This window comes from Oryctolagus cuniculus, chromosome 2 (assembly GCF_964237555.1).
Source record: "Oryctolagus cuniculus chromosome 2, mOryCun1.1, whole genome shotgun sequence".
Lineage (NCBI taxonomy): Eukaryota > Metazoa > Chordata > Mammalia > Lagomorpha > Leporidae > Oryctolagus > Oryctolagus cuniculus.
Window position 1 is genome coordinate 174,585,747 of NC_091433.1, and position 19,800 is coordinate 174,605,546.

The following is a 19,800-nucleotide window of genomic DNA, read 5'->3' on the forward strand; positions in this document are numbered from 1 at the left end:
AAGGCGGCTCCAAGGCCAGGTTCCTAAGAGAAGTGCTGGCGCGCGGAGACCTCCACGGTGGGCCCTGCTCCCTGGGGATCCGGAAGAGGGGGCGGTGGGCCGTCTTGGTCCTGGAGGAACATGTTTGCGACATCCTCCAGCTGGCCGAGGGCAGGGCGGGGGTTCTGCTCATTGCTGGCGGCTTGTGGGCTCCTTTTACTGCCGTGATTAGCCGTGACTTACCGTGACCCCAAGCATAACCTCTCGGGCTTGTAAAGTGTGGTTCTTTCAAAGAGATCAGAGAATGGTGAGGTGCACATGCCAGCACCCCGAGGGAGGAACCCTGTTGTTAGGCCTCCCGGAGCTATTTTGTACGTAATCTAGAATCAGTTCATGGGCCCTGCGGTCTTGGGCAATACTTGGCCGATGTTCCTTAATTAAAAATTTTTAAAAATTTGCTTGAAAGGCAGGAGATATGGAGAGAGACAGATGGTGGGAAGGGAGGGAGAGAGACAGAGACAGAGAACACCCAGTCCCACCCATGGGTTCACCCCCCAAATACCCACAGCGGCAGGGGTAGTGGCAGGAACCCAACGACTCGAGGCACCACCACTGCCCTCCGGAGTCTGCATTACAGGGAGGTGGGGTCAGGAGTGGGAGCCGGATGTGAGACGCAGGCACCGCGCCATCGTAACTGGCGTCTCAACCACTCGGCCAAATGGCTACCTCTTCCTTATCAATTTTAGCAGCTATTCATTTTCCTCTTTTTCCTTTCATCTGTTGGGTCATTATTGTGACCCAGTGTATTGGATGTGAACCTGAAAATGCAGCACAGACTTTGAAGTCTGATTTTTTTTTTTTTCCAAACTGCCTGGGCTTGATTCAACCACCTGAAAATAAGCTGGTGTTTATATGTACGTAGGCCTAGGTACCTATCCACCTATACAAGGACAGCTTCAAAGTAAGGACCCAGAGGTACCTATCCGCCTGTACAAGGACCGCTTCAGCGTTAGCTTAGTGCTGGGTGCGTGTAGACACACAGCGTTCCCTGTGCTCGTGCGGCCTCGGAAGCAGCACCCCGGGCCTGACCCCGGCTCCTGGCCATCTCCGCAGGGCCCCTGCTCCAGCTGCTCTCCTCGTGTAGGAAGCTTGTGCACAGTGGCCACGTAACAAAACCCTGGCCTCTGGGTTAGCTGGGTACCAGGAGTGGAAAGTGGGAGATGGGGTTCACTTCCTCATATGATATGGAAGAGAGAGGGTGGAGGGATGGAGGGAGAGGTGGGGAGGGGCGAGCATGCGTGGCAGCTGAACAGGCAAAACACGGGCTTCAGGCCCTTGGGTGGGTTCCTGGACCTGGGCAAGGCCGATCTAGAACAGCTGCCTCCCGTAGCCATTTGGGGGGTTAAAGGAGGCAGTGCACCCAGCAGCACCGCAGTGCCGGAGCGCGGCTGGGCCACCTCCCTAGCCTGCCCTTGGCTGACTGCACCTGGGCACCGGAGACACAAGAACAAAAGGTGTTGCTGCTTGTTTTCATTTCCACAAACATGGCTGGATGAGTTACGATGCCCTGACTAGCGTGAGCGGGCAGCTTGCCATGCGGTGATGGAGCGCTGGGGCAGGCCTGTCCCCGCGAACTGGGGCACGTGCTATTTATAGGCCTCGGCGAGAGGCAAACAGGCAAGGCCGCGACTCCAGAGCTCGAGCCCATGGCTGTCAGGAACCGAAACTGAGTCAGAGGCAGACTCGAGCTACACAGCTCTGATGCCCTCACCTGTGGGGAAGCCGGGGCCAGCGCGCAAAGCGGGTCACTGGGTCGCTGGTTCTCCAGGGCTGCGGCGACAGTGATGGGAGGGCGGCAGAGTGGGAGCGACTCCCACAAACACTTCTCGAGGCGCCTTCGCGAGAATTCAGTGTGACTCATCACTGTGTCTCCCTGGCGTGCTGACCCACCCGGGCCACCCTTCCAGACGTGGCACCTGCTAACAGGGGCACTCGGACTTTTTAGAAAAAGGCCAAAGTCAACATCATAAAGTCCCCTTTCTGGTTTGCAAAAATAATAGCCGCTATTTATTGAACAGGACTGCGTGCCAGGCACCGTCCTTGGTGCTTTATCTGCTTCACTTACTTAACTCCCACAACCCTGGGACGCAGCTATGGTTCCACTTTGCAGGTGAGGTACTTAAATTTTTTAAATATAAAGTTTATTTATTTGAAAGGCAGAGTTAGAGAGAGACATCATTGGCAACAGCTGAGGCTGGGCCAATCCAAAGCCAGGAGCCAGGAGCTTCCTCTGGGTCTCCCACGTGGGTGCAGGGGCCCAAGGACTTGGGCCATCCTCTGCTGCTTCCCTTGCAAATTAAAAGGAAGCTGGATCAGAAGTGGAGCAGCCGGGACTCGAACCAATGGCTGGCTTGGTCCTCCAATGGCTGCAACAGCCAGGGCTGGACCAGGCTGAAGCCAGCAGCCAGGAACTCCATCCGGGTCTTACACATGGGTGTCAGGGGCCCAAGCCTGCTCGGCTCTGAGGACGATCAAGGGACACATCCAAGAGCGTCCACTTTGGTGACCGGGGCTGAGAAAGCTGCACATGGCCTTTCCGAGGCAACGATAAGATGCCCTCCTGTGTGGAGCTTCTCCTCCCCACACATCTCCCAGCCGCTGGCGACCGAGTCCCGGGCCGCAGTGCTCGCCGCTGACGGGCAGGCTGGGCTAGCCAGGGCTGCTGGTGACCTTTGCCTGCGTGCAGGTGCCGCTGGCTTCTGCTGCAGGAGAAGACGTGAAATCACGCGAACGCTGGTACTTGAGTCTCGGGCGTCAGAAGCACGAAGCGGCTGGCGTTACTTTCTGTTGTTTGGTTCACCCTAAGAAAAGCAGTCCAAACCCTCCCTCGGTGGGAGCGAAAGCCTTCAAAAGCCCTACCGCCTCCATCCCACAACCCTGACCACAGCCCCGCATCCTTCCCTGGGGAAGGAAGACAGATCTTAACCTGACCAGGGGCGCCGTGGGTGTCTGCGAGAAGGGGTCCCGACCTTGGAGCCAGGTCAGCACAACTGGCTGGCGACTGTGGGAAATTCACTTAGCCTCTCTGGTGCGAGACTCGGGGGCAGCCCGCTGCCTGGCTTACACCACAGTCGGCCGTAGGAGGAGCTGGGCTGCAGTGGGACTGCCTGCTTCGCTGACACGTGGCTGGGCCTGAGCATGTGTGGACTCCTTGTGGTTGGCAGGGCCAGGAGGACGGCAGCCCCACAGATGACACTGCCCGCCACTGGCTGCTGCCACTGCTGGACGGCTGTATGACCTCATCCCAGCCCCAGCGCCAGCCACTCTGGCTCGAACCGGAACTGGAAACCCTACTGAGTCTGCTGCAAGCCATGGCCCCATCAGCTCCTGGCTCAGCAGGTGGCAGAGCAGTCCTTGCCCGTCCTGTGGCCGTGTCGCTGAGCCTGAGCTGGGAGCGGAACTCGGCAAACAGCTGCCTTGTGTTGCTGAGGACGTGAGCTGGGCAGGCCAGAGAACCCGCGTGGTCGGTGGGCTTGGTGGGTCACGACCCTTTGCGCATCAGAACCACCTAGGGACTTTCAGCAAAACCAAGAGGCAAAGCCCCAGGAAGCGAGGCTCTGATTCAGCAGGCCCAAGCAGGAGTTCCTAAAAGCGGCTTCCCGGACTCTCGGGAGCTGAGCCCACCATTTGGGCCCCTGCGTCCAGAGTGACAGCCAGGGAGCGACTGACTCACGAGGCAGAGGGAGACGTGGACCTGGGACTCTGGGCTGTTTTCTTCCTGGGAATTCCCAAGGTTTCAGAGCAGGGCCAGAGCGGCTGCCTGGTGCCCAGCCCAGCAGGGGGCAGCTCTCCTGCTCTTCCTGGACCCCCCGTGAAGGCTCCCTGCACCTCACCCCGGGTCCCCACCAGGCCCAGATGTGCCTCCCTTTCAGGCTCCTGTGGTAAAAGCGGACTCCAGGAGCCAGCAGCGGAACTGAGGGCAGGAGGGAGAGGCCCCCTGGGCTGTGCGGGCCGGGCAGGAGGGCTGTGGCCTCCCCTTGGGACAGGCGGTGGTGTGTATGCGACCCAGCAGGCATGGATGCGGGGCTGGCCTGCCTTCCAGGCCGCGCTAACCCCACGGGCCAGCTGCGGAGGGCCCAGCTCGTGCGGAGGCTCAGGGCAGCTGTGTGGCGGCAGGAGGAGGCCACGCCCTCAGCTCATCTGCTGGGAGCGCTTCCTGGGCCCTGGGCCCTGGTTCCCCTCTGCATGTGGGCGACAGGAGGTGACTTCTGAGGCCCCTTCAGCTCTGAACATTTCAGTGCGCACGGTCTCTTCCCTGGCTCCCATCCCGGCTGCAGAGTGGCCAGGCCTGAGCCTTCTCGAGGCACATGGGGGTAGGCTGCGACCCCGCCCTCGGCTGCCAGGCAGCACCTGCGCAGTGCTGCATAACCCGAGAGCTCTTCCTCCCGCCCACAGAGAGGGACGGGGAGAGAGGGCAGGACAGAGTTGCCAGGGCGCACAGACTTCTGGCACTGCCTACTGTGTTGGGATGGGCTATGCACGCTGAGCAGGCGGGGCGCTGCAGGGGAGCGGGGTGCTAGGAGCCCTGGTTCCTGAGCGCCAGCCTCGGGCCTGGCTGGGGGCCGGGACGCTGCAGGCTGGGCGGCTTCCTTCGGGCAGCTCCTGTTCCCAGAGGACTGCACTGAGTGGGAGATGTTGGGGTGCCTCCCTCTCCCTCTCTTCCTCTCTCTCTCCCTCTTTCTCTCTCTCTCTCTCTCTCTCTCTCTCACACACACACACACACACAGGCATGAGACTACTTTTGGGAAAATACAAACCCGAGGGGTGCTTAATCTTGAACTTCGATTAGTTTCAGAGACAAAGGCTGGGACAAGGGTGTGTGCACCGCTGACGTCCTACTCTCCCTGGGACAGGACTGCGCTGTGATTTGTGAGTTTATTTCTTCCAACAAAGAAACAGAAGGAAGGAAAGGAAGGGGGGCAACCCGAGTGAGGGGCTCAGGGCTCAGGCTGTCGCCAGCCGGCTCGAGTGCGGGTCCAGCGGCGTGGGGCTGTCTGGGGTGCGCAAAGCTGCTGCGCGAGCAAGCGCTGTGTGAAGACATTCCCAGAGGCTTCCAGCAAGCGGCCATATGTGCTGACACGCATGTGGACACAGCAGTCTGGCTGGCCGGCACTCAAGACTGGTGTTTCCTAGAGCTTTCCATTGGCGAATGCTGCCTCCTGGAACTGAGGGACGAAGGTTTTGAAATAAGCCCTGGTGGGAAAGAAGAGGCAGAAAAAAATGCGGTTAGCACAGACAGCGCCACAGAACGCGCCATGCAGAGCCTTCGCGCTAACACGGCGCAGCTGGGACTGCCTGTTCACGCGTCCTGGGGGGGATTTGCCTTCTCTGCTGAGGCAAAGGCCTCTGGACTCTTCAGGGGAGGGACACACAGCTCACTGCGGTGCAGCTCTCCCAGATGGCTAAAGTGCAGGTGGCCAGAGCTTCTGGGCTGCCAGCTGCCATTGGCCCCCGACTCAGGTCCCACTGCCCTCTCAGGATCAGGACCAGGACCAGGACCAGGACCAGGACCAGGACCAGGGCCCAATGCAAGCTGCAAGACAGCGACCCAGGGACGCGCCCGCAGTTTCAGTGACTTGAACTCTGGCACTGGTGGCTGCCTTTTTATGCAGTTGGACTTTTGCCTTCACCCAGGCAGGGAGGGTCTGACGAGGACTCCTAACTGGTTCACAGTCTCCATTTGTTTCCAGACCTGCAGCCTGGTCCGCGGGAACAAAAGCCAGGCTGGGTATTAAGAGAAGCTTCCTGCCAGGCAAAGACCAGCTGTGGGATCTGGGGCAGACCAGGTGGCCTTTGTGACACTCGGGTCCCTAATCTGTAGAAGCAGGGCCACATTCCTTGTAGGACAAGCAGGTGCCAGGCTGGGGGGTGATCCAGCTGTGGCACCTGCCACGCAGGAGGTCCCAAATTAGAGGACTCGGAGCCACACAAGCGACACCAGTCAGGTGGGAGAGGCACCGTGGGCAGCGATGTGGCAGTCGGGGGGAGGTGGTAGAGTGGGCATCGAAGGCAGAGTTGGCAGCAGGAGCAGGGCCTGCTGCGAGCGGGCACTGACGTCCTGCCAGAACAGAGGGTGAGGTCCCAAGTGGTGGAGGCAGTGGGTGGGCACCCAGCCCTCGGCGGCCCAGGCTGGCCTCCTGGTGCCTGCACTCCAATTCCCATGCAATCATATCAGGCCCGTGTATGCAGATGTGGCTCACCAAGCAATTCCGCTCCCCAGAACAGTGACAAGAACCAGGAAGGGCCGCCAATCAGCACCGCGCCCAGGGAGAGCCTCCCACGTCTGTTTTACTTAGGATAGGGGACTAATAGGCTCCGGCTCCCAGGCAGTTACAAGTGGATGGGGCCAACCTCTGGGCAGGAGGCAGACTTGCCAAAGCCATGAAGAGTGATGACACGCAACACACCAACCAGCAGGGAACAGAAAAACACGGGGGGCCATGGCAGCTCCAACCACAGCGTGAAGACCCCACATAGCCCACAGCACACACAATGACTGCCGGCACCTGACTGTTCCCCCTGGCCCAGCCAAGTCACCTGCAACCCTCTTTCCAGGTCCTTCTCTGTCCCAGCCTCTGGGCAGCATTTAGACGTGGGCTCCTCTGTCCAGAAGCATCGTTCCCTGTGGCTGCTGACATCACCGCCACGGGCCTCCGATCTCTCTTGCCCACTCCCAGAGGCACTCTTCGCTTCCTCTCTGCCTTCCTTTCCCCTCATGCATGGCAAGGTCAAGGTCAAGGTCATGGCTACTCTCAGGCTTGCATGGCCGACAGCAGAGCACTCCCCAGGTCTGCAGCCCCTCCTTTTCCTCCCTGTAGTGGCACCACTGGGTCTCTCGGAGCACCGGGCTCTGGCACCTCCGAGACCCTGATGCTCCCCGAACTCAGCCTGGCACACAGCGACTCCCACTATCTGGTGCCAAGTCATTGAAGACACGTGTTCTTTCTCTCTACTAGGTTTCTTGGGATGGCGCAGCCTTTTGAGGCTATGAAGGTAAGGAGCCCGCCCCTAGAGACACCACAGACGAGACCCGTCCCCCACCACGCACGTGTCCCACACAGCTAGGGGATGCCACAGACTGCTTTAGCCCATCCTGCAGAGTCTGAGTCCTGACCCGCCTTGCTCCCCCGCTTCCCCGCTTAGCCCACCGGCTCCAGCCAGGTTCATCTCTGTTCAGCCTCAAAGTCCTCCTTTAGTCTGTTCTCAAACTTCAACCACTGCCAAGAATGAGTGAGAGAAGGTCCCCGTCCCTGACACTTCAGACCTCACGGCCCTGACCCACAATCGCACCAGGCCGCCCCTGGCCTTTGAGCACAAGGGGTACTGTGAGGAGCAGAGAGGGCGGTCCTGGATCTAAAGTGAGGCTGGGCGGGGCCTCTGTGAGTAGGGGTGAGAAGCCCACCCTGAGTGACGCTGGCACAGGGCAATGTGTCCTGTTTCCCCACACTGTGGCCTCCTTGGGAAGGTCAGAGGTGGACAGCTTGCTGCCCTGGCTTTACAGAGACCTGCAGGCCACCACAGCAGAGGTGAGGAAGAGAGGCTGCAGGTAATCTACAAGCGGGCCCAACAGTGCCTGCTGAGTGGGGCCGGGGGAGGGGCACTCTCCACCAGCGCCACCCCCAGGCCAGGAGTAACGTGGGCCCGGAAGCTAATCGCACCAGCTGGGTTTTGCTGGGAAACTCTGGGAGGAAGGAGCTGCAACAGTACAAGGTCCCGGCACGCAGGAGGGAGCGGGCTTCACAGGCAACTCTTCCCTCTGCAGAGAGTTCTGAAGTTCCCCATCGAGTCCGGGCTTTCCCTGCCAGGCAAACTGCCTGCTGTCACCGGCGAGGCGAGCGTGGCGAGGGCTATTTAAAGGCAGGACGCTCCCAGCTGTGTGCCGCAAGCGCTTCTCAACTCACGAAGTCAGCGCGGGCAGGGAGGGTGACGACTGGCTCCCACCCATGTATGGATTTTTTTTTAAAGCAGTTTTCTTTATTTCACTTTTTATCAGAGACAGTGGAGAGCTGCCCAGGAACAGCTTGCTCAGGGCACTCGTTGTCTGTCAGTCATTTTTGAAAAAAGATCCCTGACCCAAAGACACAGTGCTTTGAGTGTTGGGGGGCGGGCTCCTCGCTTCCCCGTTAGCTGGCCTCGTGGGGCCCACAGGAGCGGTCTGGCGTCAGCCGAGCTCATCGCACCCACACTAGAGAATTTATTTTTAGGCCAATTCCGAGCTCAATGTGCCTCAGGACAAAACGTCTCTGACTCTTCACTGACCTCGGTTCCTCTGCTCAGGGTTCAGAGTCAGCTCAGTTCAGTGCTAGCATCTCAGGTAGGAGAGTAAAACGCAAGGATCAGGGCCTAGGCCAAGCCTGGGTGGGTTCTGCACAGACTGAGCGCACAGTGGCGCCGGCCTGGACCTCAGCTCCTGGAAGGCACAGACGAGTGGGCAGTCGCTGCGCCCGCAGTCAGGGGACGGGAGTGCTCCATGGATTTACATGTCCAGACCTTGGGCCCAGGGCTGAGTCCCTCCCCTGCGGAGCAGGAAGCTGAGCCTGAGCATCTCTAAGGCCAGGAAGGACGGGGAGTGGAGTGTAGCGTCCAAGGCACTTGGGTAACTGACTTCGGCCTTTCTCTTCGTCTATACAATGGGAATAATTTAAATGACGTGGTCCAAGGAAGCACTTGGCATGGTCCCTGGCTTAACAGCTGACCAACAGATGTCACCTCTTATCCTGGGGACCAAGCTGGGTCTAAGGGGCAGAGGTCAGAGCCTAGACGCAGACTGCACAAACACTGTGGATGCACAGGAGGGAAGCGAGGTCCTGGGGTCCTTGCCCTCAGTTCCCCAGCTCAGGCCCTCCCTTCCCACTTATCATGTCGAGCTGCCAGCTGGAGACACAGCGATGGCCACTCTCAGAGCCAACACTCAGCCAGTCATCGGAATACTGTGCGTCGTTTGGAATTCAGCCCAGAGTTGCTTGCGGCATCCACGGATGGACCCTGCAGCCAGAGGCACCTCCAGGACCTTGCTTGTCTTCTGCTGAAACCCCTGGGTGTGCTGTTTGTGCAGTTTTGGTCAAAGGCTTGGTGAGGGAGGTGGCTGCGGCTGCTGACTAGAGGGCTATAGAATCACATGGCTCTGGGGCGGGCATTCAGATGCCGGTTAAGATGCCCCCGTCCCCCATCAGAGTACTTGGGTTTGATGCTTCGCTCTGGCTCCTGATTCCAGCCTTCTGCTAATGCAGACCCTAGGAGGCAGCAGCAGTGATGGTGCAAGTAACTGGGTTTGTTCCTCCTGGCTCCCTGCTCAGCTCAGCCCAGCCTCAGCTGTTGTGGGCATTTGGGGAGTGACCAATGACAGGAGCACTCTCACTCTCTCTACCTCTCAAAAAAAGGAAAAATTAAAAAAAAAAAAAAAAAAGAAGAAGAAGAGGAATCACATGGGTGTGGCTGCCTACAATCAGAACACCGTCAGTTGGCCTGGTCTGTCCAGGACAGCACGAGTTATAAAGGGGAGGCTGTGGCGGGAGTAGATGACTGAACCACGAGGCAGCAGACACAGGTTCTAGTCCAGGCCCAGTCCCTGTCATCTGGACCTGGGACTCAGCGTCCTCACGTGGAACAGCAGGATTTGAACTGATCACCTCGAAGTGCCACTCAGCTGTGGCCTGAGGTGTCACCCTGTGACCTGTCTTGATTCTCCGCCTGCTACACTGGAACATGGGTGCAACAGGCCCGGGGCTGGGCACACGGCGGGTCTCAGGAGGAGGTCGTGGTGGCCGCCATCACCATCGTTGGCATTGGGGGAGTTGTTCACACACGAGGCAGCAGGGTGAGGGGCACACCACAGTGCTCTGAGCAGATTTGTGGGGCCACAGGCCATTCTGGGGAGGGCAGGAGGGTCTGTTCTCAGCCATCTTCTGCCCTCTGCCCTCCCACTGGGAAGAGGCCCAGTGAGCACCAAATAAATTGTCAAGGGAAACAGTGCCTAGAAAGTTCCATAATCAATGGGTTCTGGGGCAGTGAACAGAGTTAAGACACGGAGCCGCCAGGGAGACGCCCAGAGGCCTTGATGGAGGCCCACGGGGACGAGGCCGCCTCAAAAGGGGCTTCCCTTCTGGAATTCGGGCTCTTTTATGGATCCCACAGATCCTTTCAAAAGGATAAAAACCCATGGAGGTGCTATCTGACAATCTGATCAATATGGCTTAAAAATAGTGAAAGCAAAAACAGACCAGACAGCCTGGAGAGGCTGGGGACTCTGGCGAGAGGGAGGGACCCCATCACACAGGCTAGGCTTTGGGAAGTCGGCACTCACAACAGCATAGCAGGTGGTGGGGTCAAGCTCCCCGTGTGGCAGGTAAGAAATTGGGAGCTTACCAAGTTCACTTCAGAGCCCTGCCCAGTGTCACCCCAGGCCCAGCACCAAGAGGGCACAGCCACATGAGGCAGCTCTGGGTCTTGTTGCTTTTTGCCTCCTTCTCTCGGGCCTTTTGGTTTTGCAAGAGCCTCAACAACTGCCTTCTTCCAAAACAGGACTTGAGTTCTGGAATCCCAAACGCATTTCTTTGGGCAACTGTAAGATGAGCCTGATGATGTTTGCTAGAGTCAGGCCAACGTGGTGGTGGGGTGGGGTGGGGTGGGAGATGCGGTTCAGGGACACAGCCCTCCTGGTCAGGAAATCAAGGACACATAAATCAAGTTGGAGGTCAGTTTTGCAAATGGAGGCAAGTTCCAGACGTTTCAGTCCCACTGCTTCTCTGAGTTTTCTTCTGCAGCTGTGACTTCAACTGGCACATGTTTTTAATCAGTCACATGAAAACTGATTGTGGTCTGAAAATCAAAGCAGCCCTGTAAATAGTGGAAGACGTCCTGCTAATCATGCCTCGTGGTCTCGCCTAGTCCTCATTGTCCCGAACCGCCACTGACTCACTGGGGGTCACTCTCCTTGTGTCAAAGGGTCATCCTCACAACAGCATCTCTACTAAGAGACCTGGCTCTAGGTCAGTGCCCTTCACCCGACGCCCTGCAAAGGCCCCCAAGATGACGGCCGCTCCACCCCTTGCCTGGGTGAGCAAGTGGCTGGCACGCACAGGGCCTGTTTTGTGGTCACGCCCCGGGCGATGGCAGCCTGGCTCTCTGGTGCGGGCTTTAGGAACAAACAAGTGGCTGTAGCTGGTTTGCACACGCAGTTGTGCTGAGGCCTGGTCTGCCTGCTGGGGACCCGACTGTAAAATGAGGACACCCACACACTGTGAAGGCGTGAGGGAACAGGGGAGCAGCTGGAGTCGACCCCACCCCCCACCCCCCCCCTGTGCGTCTTGGGCTCGTGATGTTGAGATTGGTGTCTAGACTCTGCCTCACACAGCTCGGCCTCCTCGCCCGTGAGAAAGGCTGACTGCCACAGTAGATGCTGAATTAAATGAAATCAAATGCTGTGTGCAGAGAGGACTTCAACAATAATCGACTGCAGCCCATCTCCAGACAGCAGGCAGTAGGGATGAACTGTTCTGGCTGAATCACAGGGTACTTTAATGCTTACAAAGCCATCACGACTACCTAGGGTTTGCTCTCCTGCAGAAGCCTTCGGGGGAGGCCTCCTGGAGCTTGGCGCGGCCCCTGGGGGCTCCAGCGGCTTGCAGCAAGTTTCTGTCACCACAAGGGTTCCTCACTAGCCCCCAGGGGTGCAGGCGCCTCTCCTGCCTGGGCATCTCCTGGTGTAGGGTATGAAGAGGGCGAGGGGGAGGGACAGAGCAGTCCTATCAGGCCCAGAGACTCCCGGGCCATGGGGCTGGCTTCCACCACCCCCACCCCCCCTCCCACACCGACTGTAAGCTCCCTGAGGGCAAGACCCACTGTTCACACCCATCCATCTCGGTACCGCCAGCTTCAAGTACAGCTCATGCCCAACACCCAGCAGCTCAATCTGTATTTCTCAATAGAGATGGACTTTAGAATGACAGGATTTTGTAACAGAGGGAAAGCCCAGAGGTGATGCAGTCCAATCATTACAGAGAAGGGGAATCCGCAGGCTGGAGAAGCTACCCTGTCCTAATCCCTGACTTCGTGGTAGCACAGGCCTCTGCAAGCCCCTCGGGACAGAAGTGGAGCCGCCCCCAGCGCTCAACCCCTCAGGGCCTAGAGCAGGTGAAGGCCAGTCTGGAGCATAGATAAGTGGACGGGTGCCCGGAGGGAGAGAGTGAGTCAGACCTCCCCATCTCTGCCCCACAAGCTGGTGCCGCCTCCGTCCTAACCTACCTGATGAGAGGCTAGGATGGCAGTGCGACCCCATGACCACTGAGAAAGGCTGGGAGGCCGCAGTGCACCTGGCCAGGCGGGACTGGGGCCTGGCAGGGGATGTGGGGGCTGAGGAACTGCTACTGCTCTCTGCTTACCTGGTTGCCCTCTCCGCATCTGCCTGGTGTGTCCAGACGGCAGCTCCTTTGCTTGCTCTGCCCAGGGCTGTATGAGCAGGGGCTCAGCAGAGGCCATGGTGTGACAAGGGCCAGGGCCAGGTGGACGGCCACAAAGGAGGCGGGGATCACACCGCAGTTCTAGCCACCTGCTGGCCGCCTGTCTGACAGTGGTGAATCACCAAGGTCACAGATCGCTGTCTACTTCTTAGTCAGAAAAAGGGGAAAAACCACAAAGGCCGGTCCTCATAGGGGAAGTGCTGAGGGTGCCAGCAGGGCAGACAGTGTGGAGCGTGGGTCCTGGCCAGTGTGGGGTCAGGCCCCCAGTCGTGCTCCGGCTGGGACTGGGCCTCGAGGCTCCTGCTCAGCATGGCCAGGGTCAGCCTCCACAGGAAAGGACAGAGAGAAGTCTCAGGAGGACAGCTCTCTGGGAATGAAACACTCCCCATTGAGCCTCTCTGCTTGCCTGTGGCAAGTCTGGCTTCCCTGCCTAGGTCTCAGCGCCCGGGGCCACAGCCCACGTCTCTCCCAGCTGCCTGGGTGCTGCCTGCTGGCTGTTGGGCATGTCTTTGAGTCACCCCAGCACTCTGGGTCTTTGCCCTCCTGGCTGATCTCTCTGGAGGATCTGGAGGAGCAGCAAGATGGCCATGGTTGTTCCTCTTTACACCTTCACTGTTTTGCCACACAGCTGACATACTGTCCCCAGATGCAGAAGAAATGACCATTCAACAGCCTAGGATGCCCGGGTGCAGCCTCTCTGCTGTGGGGCGACAGCCTTCTAGGGACGGGGGTCTTTGGTGAAGGGGCGAGTCTCCCAACAGGAGCTTTAGGTGGGCTCTGCTGGGGTGAGGTGTGTGGGGTTCCACACAGACCGGTGTGGGGCAGAGCCTTTGGCAGGGGGAGGCCTTCTGGGGCTCCCCGATCATGACAGGTGCACTAGAGAGGTTGGGGCAGAAGGGCAGAAGGAGCCTCATCTACTCTGCGAGTCCACAGGGCTTGCTCCACTCTGCACCAGCCCAGGGTGCTGCCCGTACTGTCAACAGCACGTGGCCCCGGGTGCCACTCACAGAGAGGGGAGGGAGGGAAGAGCACCCGCAGCACCCACAGCACCCACACATGACATAAAGCAGGCTTGTTCAAACAGTAGGCCGCAACCCATTAGTGGGTTGTGAAATGCATTTGGTGCACCCTGGCCGGCATGAACATACAGAGGAACAAAACCAGAGTGCATCCATGGCACGAGGGCACATCTCACTGTGACTTTGTGGTTCCCGCTGTGTACGACACTGGCACACTGAGTTAGGATGGAAGATAGACACCGGGGTGTAGGCTGTGCGGGAAAGCCAAGAAGCTGTAAGTGTAAGGGCAGGGAGGTGCCCACTGCACACTACACACCCTGCGACTTGTGCTCAGCCAGCAGACTGTACACGTGCTCCTCCTCACAGGCCTGCTACTGGGGGGGGGGGTCCTCTACTTTTTTGCCAATGAGAAAATGACGACTCAGAGTTGCAATGTTACTTCCCTATGATCACACGGCTACCAGGTGGCACAGCTCCTCATGGATCCCGAGCCGTCTGACTCCACGGAGCATGCGTATTCCATGCCACCGTGACTTCCAGTGGAAAGAGTGTTAGCAACTGAGCCGGGAGAACTGGGCCCACCACGGGCTGCGCCGCAGGTAATGAATCACTCTTCCGCTTCCCCATCTACACAAGGCGTACGAGAGATGATTTCTAAACTCTCTGGACTCGGTGGTCTCCCCTGCTCCACCCCCAAACAGTACTCTAGCTGCATCTGAGTCTCCTCCACTTAAAATTTCACTGCAATTGCCAACAGCCAGTAACGACCTGCGAGAACAATTCACTGCCTACGTTTGTCCTTACAGAACCTCCTTCACAGCCCTCACTCCTGCAGCTTTGTGCGTGCAGAGGGATTCGCTAGCACCGTCAGCTCTCACAGAGGGACCTACAGTGGGTAGCTTTGCAGGGGGATTGTGAGTGAGATAACCGGGGACAAGAGTGTTGAACTTGACCTCCCTCCTGTTGCTAGTGCACCCTGATGAAGAGTGAGGGCTACTCCGAGGGCCTGGTTGATGAAAAACAAAGGACAAGAATCCACCCAGGCGACCTGGGAGGTAATGTCAAAGTTCTCCAAATTATGAGTCCCAGGGTTCCTTCAACACAGACAAGGTCTGGCATCTCACCCTCGCAAAGGCTGCTGAGAACTAACACTCTGGAAGCACTGGTACCCTGACATGACCGGCCCGGAGAAGCCCCAGAGGCCGCCTCTGTAAAGCGAAGGCATGGCTGCTGAGGCCACCGTGGGCCTGACGTACCATTATCTGTGATGATGAGGATGATGATGATGATTACTGCTCCTCTTTAGTCTGGGACTCAAGTGGAAGCAGTAATTTAATAAATGACCTGTCCTTGTGCTTTGCTACAGGGGTTCCCTCGAGAGCCTAATGAGCCGCATCAGAGGCGCTGCACAGGTCTGAGGTTTCTATCTCCCCACCTCCAGATCTGACTCAGGACCCCTCGAAGGACAGCTGGTCCCCATCCTGGTCCTCTTCCTCCCATCCTCCAGACCCACCCAGAAGCACCACACACTCACGGACAGCTCCCGTGCTGGCAGGGGGCTGGCTCCCGCAAGGCTACAGGAGGGCTGCCAAGCAGAGCCCTGACCCTCAGGAGACGCAGACACAGGGACTGCATGCAAACCCTGGAAGGGAGCTGGGTGCTCTGGGCTCACGGTCAAGGGCCCAGCCCGTCCTGGGCTGCTCTTTCTTATGGCTCTTGAGCAAACTTTCTGCTTAGAGCTGTGCCACGGCATTATCTACATTATCCAGCAGGCCAGACGTCTAGCACCTTTAATGACAATAATAATAATTTGCATTTATACAAGGCCTTTCATCCGGGGATCTTAAAGTGTACCACAAGCAGTAATTAACTCCCCTCTGCAGGTCTGCGAGCCAGCTCAGTCGGAGCCCCTTGGCTTTGCAGGTAAAGGTACTTTCCTGGACCATGCAACACATGGGGGCCTTCCCGCTCACCCAAAGCCTGCACCCCTCAAGGCCTGGCCTCAGCTCAGGCCCTCATGGCGTCTACTGCTGCCACCCCAGGCCCCGCTCTTGGTCCCGTCTGAAGTCTAGGGCGTGAACTGTAGTGCCCCTCGCTGCTCATCAACAGCAGCTCGCAGGTGGACGCGATCTCAGGACCGGGTCCGAGCCACTTCTGAGGACGGTCCTCCTGACTGCCGAGCGGGAGCGCCTGAGCACTTACGGGCTCGGCCAACAGCGACCGTGTTCTTCCTCTCCTGAGCTGACACCCGTCCCCCGGAGCTCCATCTATGGTCCTTCTTCTACCCTCTGGAGCAAAACAACCCTACAGAAGCTGGGGGGTGCTGGCTGGTGTCGCTAGTCTACTTCTGTGGCCACCCTTGGGTGCAGCTTGGTGGCTCATCCAGCACCATGGCTCAGTGAGGCCTCATGAGCTGAGTGGTGGGGGAAGCCAGAGACGCCGTGGGCTCTGGGCCCCAAGGCCAGGCTGCCTTCCTGAGCGCTGGGTGTGGCCAGCTCTGACACTCTGTCTCTGTCCAGCGCTAAATGCAGCGCTGTAGACAAGCCAGTCCCCTGCCCGGGATGGCAGCAACTCTGCAGACTTCCGAGTTCATCTGCTCACGCTGCATCTCAGCGACACAGAAGTACCCGCGTTTTCTGTGAATGACCGACTCACCGAGTCAGTGTTCTTTCTGAGAATCTATTCTTAAGTCAATTACAGGGACTGGTGTTTGGAAACCAAGCCAGGTAGTGACAACTTCACATTTTTTGTTTATATTCTCCCTCCCTCCCTCCCTCCCCCCCCCCTTTGTTTCTTTCTTCTGTTTTTTCTTTCTCCCCTATTTTATCAGAATAAATATTTGGTGCTAAACCTGAGACGACGCTACATCCACGCTGAGTGGGAACCGACACAAGGACGTGGAACGCCAGGTCATCTCCCTCCCGAGAAGTCACAGGCAAGGGAGGCATCAAGACTAGGGTGGGGGCAGAGAGGCAAATGAAATCGTTTGCTGAGTTCATTTTCAAAGCCTAGATCTTGTGGGAAAACCAACCCCCTCGAGTGACTTCTGGGTCTTTGCTGATTCGCTCTGTGCTTCAGAAGACACTTGTCCTGCCTCCGTCCGGAGCCCGTCGTTTGGGTGAGATTTTTCTCATACATGGTGAACATGGGAGGGATTCCACGCATGTGTGAATGCAGGTGTTTCCTACAACCTGCGCCCACGTGAGCACAAGGTGTGGTGGTGATGCTGCCTCACGGTGCTTGATTTCACGCAACTGCTACTTCCTGGCCTGGAAGCGGGGGTGATCACTTCTGCCTTGGCTTTGGCCACGCTCACTGATCTGAGAGAGTCTCAGCAGCAGAAGACGAAGCGCCTCGTGCCGTTCCCCGGCAAAGGCCCGCAGTCCTGCCTGCCACGCTCAGGAGGGAGAACGTGCATCTTGGAGTCGGAAAGAATGAACGCACCCTGCATCCATCACGCACTGCCCGTGGGCCTGGGAGAAGCCCGAGTTCCCATCTTCCCAGGCCACAGAGGAGAAGTGCTGCGTCCACAGTTCCCAGCCATTCCTTAGCATGACGCGCAGCCCATTTTCAGAGCTCAAGACAGTGAGGAGCTGCATCCCTCCTTGTTCTCAAGACTTTTTTTTTTTTTAATGATTTATGTATTTGAAAGGCAGAGGCAGAGAGAGAGAGAGAGAGAGAGAGATTGAGAGAGCGAGTACAATCTTCCATCTGCTAGTTCACTCCTTAAATGGCCACAAAAGCCAGGGCTGGGCCAGGCTGAAACCAGATGCCTTGAACTCCCATGTGGGTGCAGGGGCCCAAGCACTTGGGCCATCCTCCTCACTGCTTTCCCAGGCCCTAGCAGGGAGCTGGATCAGAAGGGGAACAGCCAGACACAAACTGGTACCCACATGGGATGCTGGTGTTGCAGGCTGTGGTTTAACCTGCTGCACCACAATACTGCCCTTCCCCGCCCCCGCAGCAATGTACTTTTTAGAACTGAGAAATGTAACAGGAAGTAGCCATCAGGTCTACGGCTACTGTGAGCTTTTGGCCACTCTTTCTTCCTACTTCTAAACAGCTGGGAGCCACTGATGGATGCAGAATGAAAAGGGTGGGAAGGATCTCCCAAAGTTTGTCCACAAGGCTGGCACCAGCACACTCTCCAGTGTGAATGGAGGGTGGGAAGCCAGATCTGGTCACCATGCAGCAGCACCACCGGGAATGCATCAGAGCCTTCTCTAAAGCCACGTGGACAATGACCTGCAGAGGATGGTGTCCCGGCAGGTTCTCGCCACCGGGCACACTGAGCAGCCAGTAACCCAGTGCCCTGGGAGTGAGGTCAGTCCCCTGGACCACGAACCTGTCTACTCTGGGCCTCTAGGCACACTTCTATGTGCTGCTAGTATGTTGCCTCTGAGGGAGAACTGTGTGGGAAATCATGTGGACTCCTTAAGTGGAGCTCATTTTAGGACAGAAGTTGGGAGGGAAGAGCCAGGGCTTGGGTTCTCTAAAACCAGCCCCTGAGCTAGCCCAGGGTCTACAGCGGCTCTGACAAGAGGAGCAGCCTCTGCCCTCAGCAGCAAGGCACAGGCACCATCCTCAGGTCTGAGCCTCACTGCCATCCTGGCACTGCAGGGGGCCAGGGCCAGCCCAGGCTGCTGTGATCTCAAAGATCAAGGCCAAGTAGAGTTAACCTCTTGTTGGCCAGCAAGGTGCCTGAGAGCAGCCCAGGTATGAGGAGGGGCCGCTGCATGGGGGAGGGCAGCTTGTGTCCTGCACAAAGGCATCAGACCAAGGGAACAGGTACCAAGAGAAAGGTAGGGGCTGAAATGCAGGCTTGCGGAGCTGCGGGCCCCAGGGATCTATGCCCGGAGAAGGCGCAGCTTTTTCTTTACTCCAAACTGTTGTCAAACTCTGTGCCAACCCAAAGGGGGCACCTTTTTCAGCTTGCACAGAGGATCGTGCGATTCTGTTTCAGGATCTGCATTAGGCATCTGGTGCCAAACAGGGGAACAGACAACGTCATTGGGATGCAAACTCTAAAACTCACAACCTTGCTTGGCTTGGCTTTCGGGAAGATGGAGAAAAAGTTAGTTCCTTTGTAGTTTGCATTTTTGAAGGCATCCTCAGAACTCATGCCAGCGTCCTTTCCCACAGGCCCTTACAGCTGTCTTTCCTACTCCATTGCTCAGCCTTGGAAACTAGGGCAAACACAGACTGATGTGGGTACGGTGGGGTTTAGGAAGCCAGACAGATTCCTGAGGACAGCACTGGGTTCCTTTTCCTGACATGTCTATCACGTGGACAAACAGTACTTGAATAAGCATTCTCAAGCTATGGGTCCACAGGGGTGGCCCACTTTGCACCAGGCCACTGAATACAGTCAGCCCTACACAGGTGGGGACCTCTTTTCCAAAACTAGTGGACACGCTGGGTGCCTGAGCCCTCAGACCCATAAACAAACACAGGCACACAGCAAAATAAACTCTGTGAAGCTGCCAGGCTGCCACCCTCTGCAGGGTTCAGCAATTTCGAAGCACATTTTGTACTGCTGGAACCACAGGGGAGAAGGAGGCCCCTTCCTGCTTCTTCAGGGGCTCTGGCTAGAGGGGACCTGCTACAGTGCAGAGGCCACAGAATACTGGATTTGTACCCCCAGAGATCATTAGTCCAGCCTTGCAGGCCTTGCAGGCCAGATTCTCTGCCCCAAGTGTCAACTCTGCACTTACAGATGTAACAGTCATAGACAATATGAAAATGAATGGGTATGGCGGTGTGCTAATAAAACTTTATTTATAAAAACAGGCAGCTGGCTAACTTTGGCCTCCAGCTGTCATTTGCCAACCCCTTACCCAGTCCCACCTCTTGGCGTGCAGAGGACGAGCAGTGAAATGACTCTTTCACTGTCACAGGGCCATCTGGTTGTCCACCCAACACCGGGGCCTGACTGGTGCCACTTGGTGACAGGAACAGAGGTCCAGCTGCAGGTGTGAGAGCCACCAACGCAGAGGCAAACACGGCCACTTGGATAATGTCGCTCCCCCTCTTTGTGGAGGAACGACACAGGACCCTGCGCTGTTCTTTCTGTCTGCTCGGCCCTCCCCGGGTTTGCTGCTGGTTCTTCCCGGGTTGGCTACTATCCCTTCCACCTCCGTGGAAGGGCAGTTCCCCCTGGCCACATTCCCCACTTCCGCAGGGGAGCGGCACACCACCGGCCGGCTCTCTCGGGGGCTGCACAGGTGTTCCTTCAGCTAGATGTTCCCCTTAGATGTTCCCCGTGCATGCCGTCTCTCTCCTCC

General features: G+C 57.7%; 1 protein-coding gene across 3 annotated transcripts in view; it reads right to left on the reverse strand.

Annotated features, from left to right (window-relative positions):
- Positions 1–4,895: 4,895 nt before the first annotated feature.
- Positions 4,896–19,800, reverse strand: part of BABAM2 (BRISC and BRCA1 A complex member 2) — a 502,023-nt gene continuing 487,118 nt past the window's right edge. For all 3 annotated transcript variants that reach the window (XM_002709945.5, XM_051843055.2, XM_017340849.3), the window contains one exon: positions 4,896–5,232. In XM_002709945.5, coding sequence (XP_002709991.1) covers positions 5,169–5,232 — 64 coding nt within the window. In that variant the 3' untranslated portion in view covers positions 4,896–5,168. The remainder of the gene's footprint in view (positions 5,233–19,800) is intronic.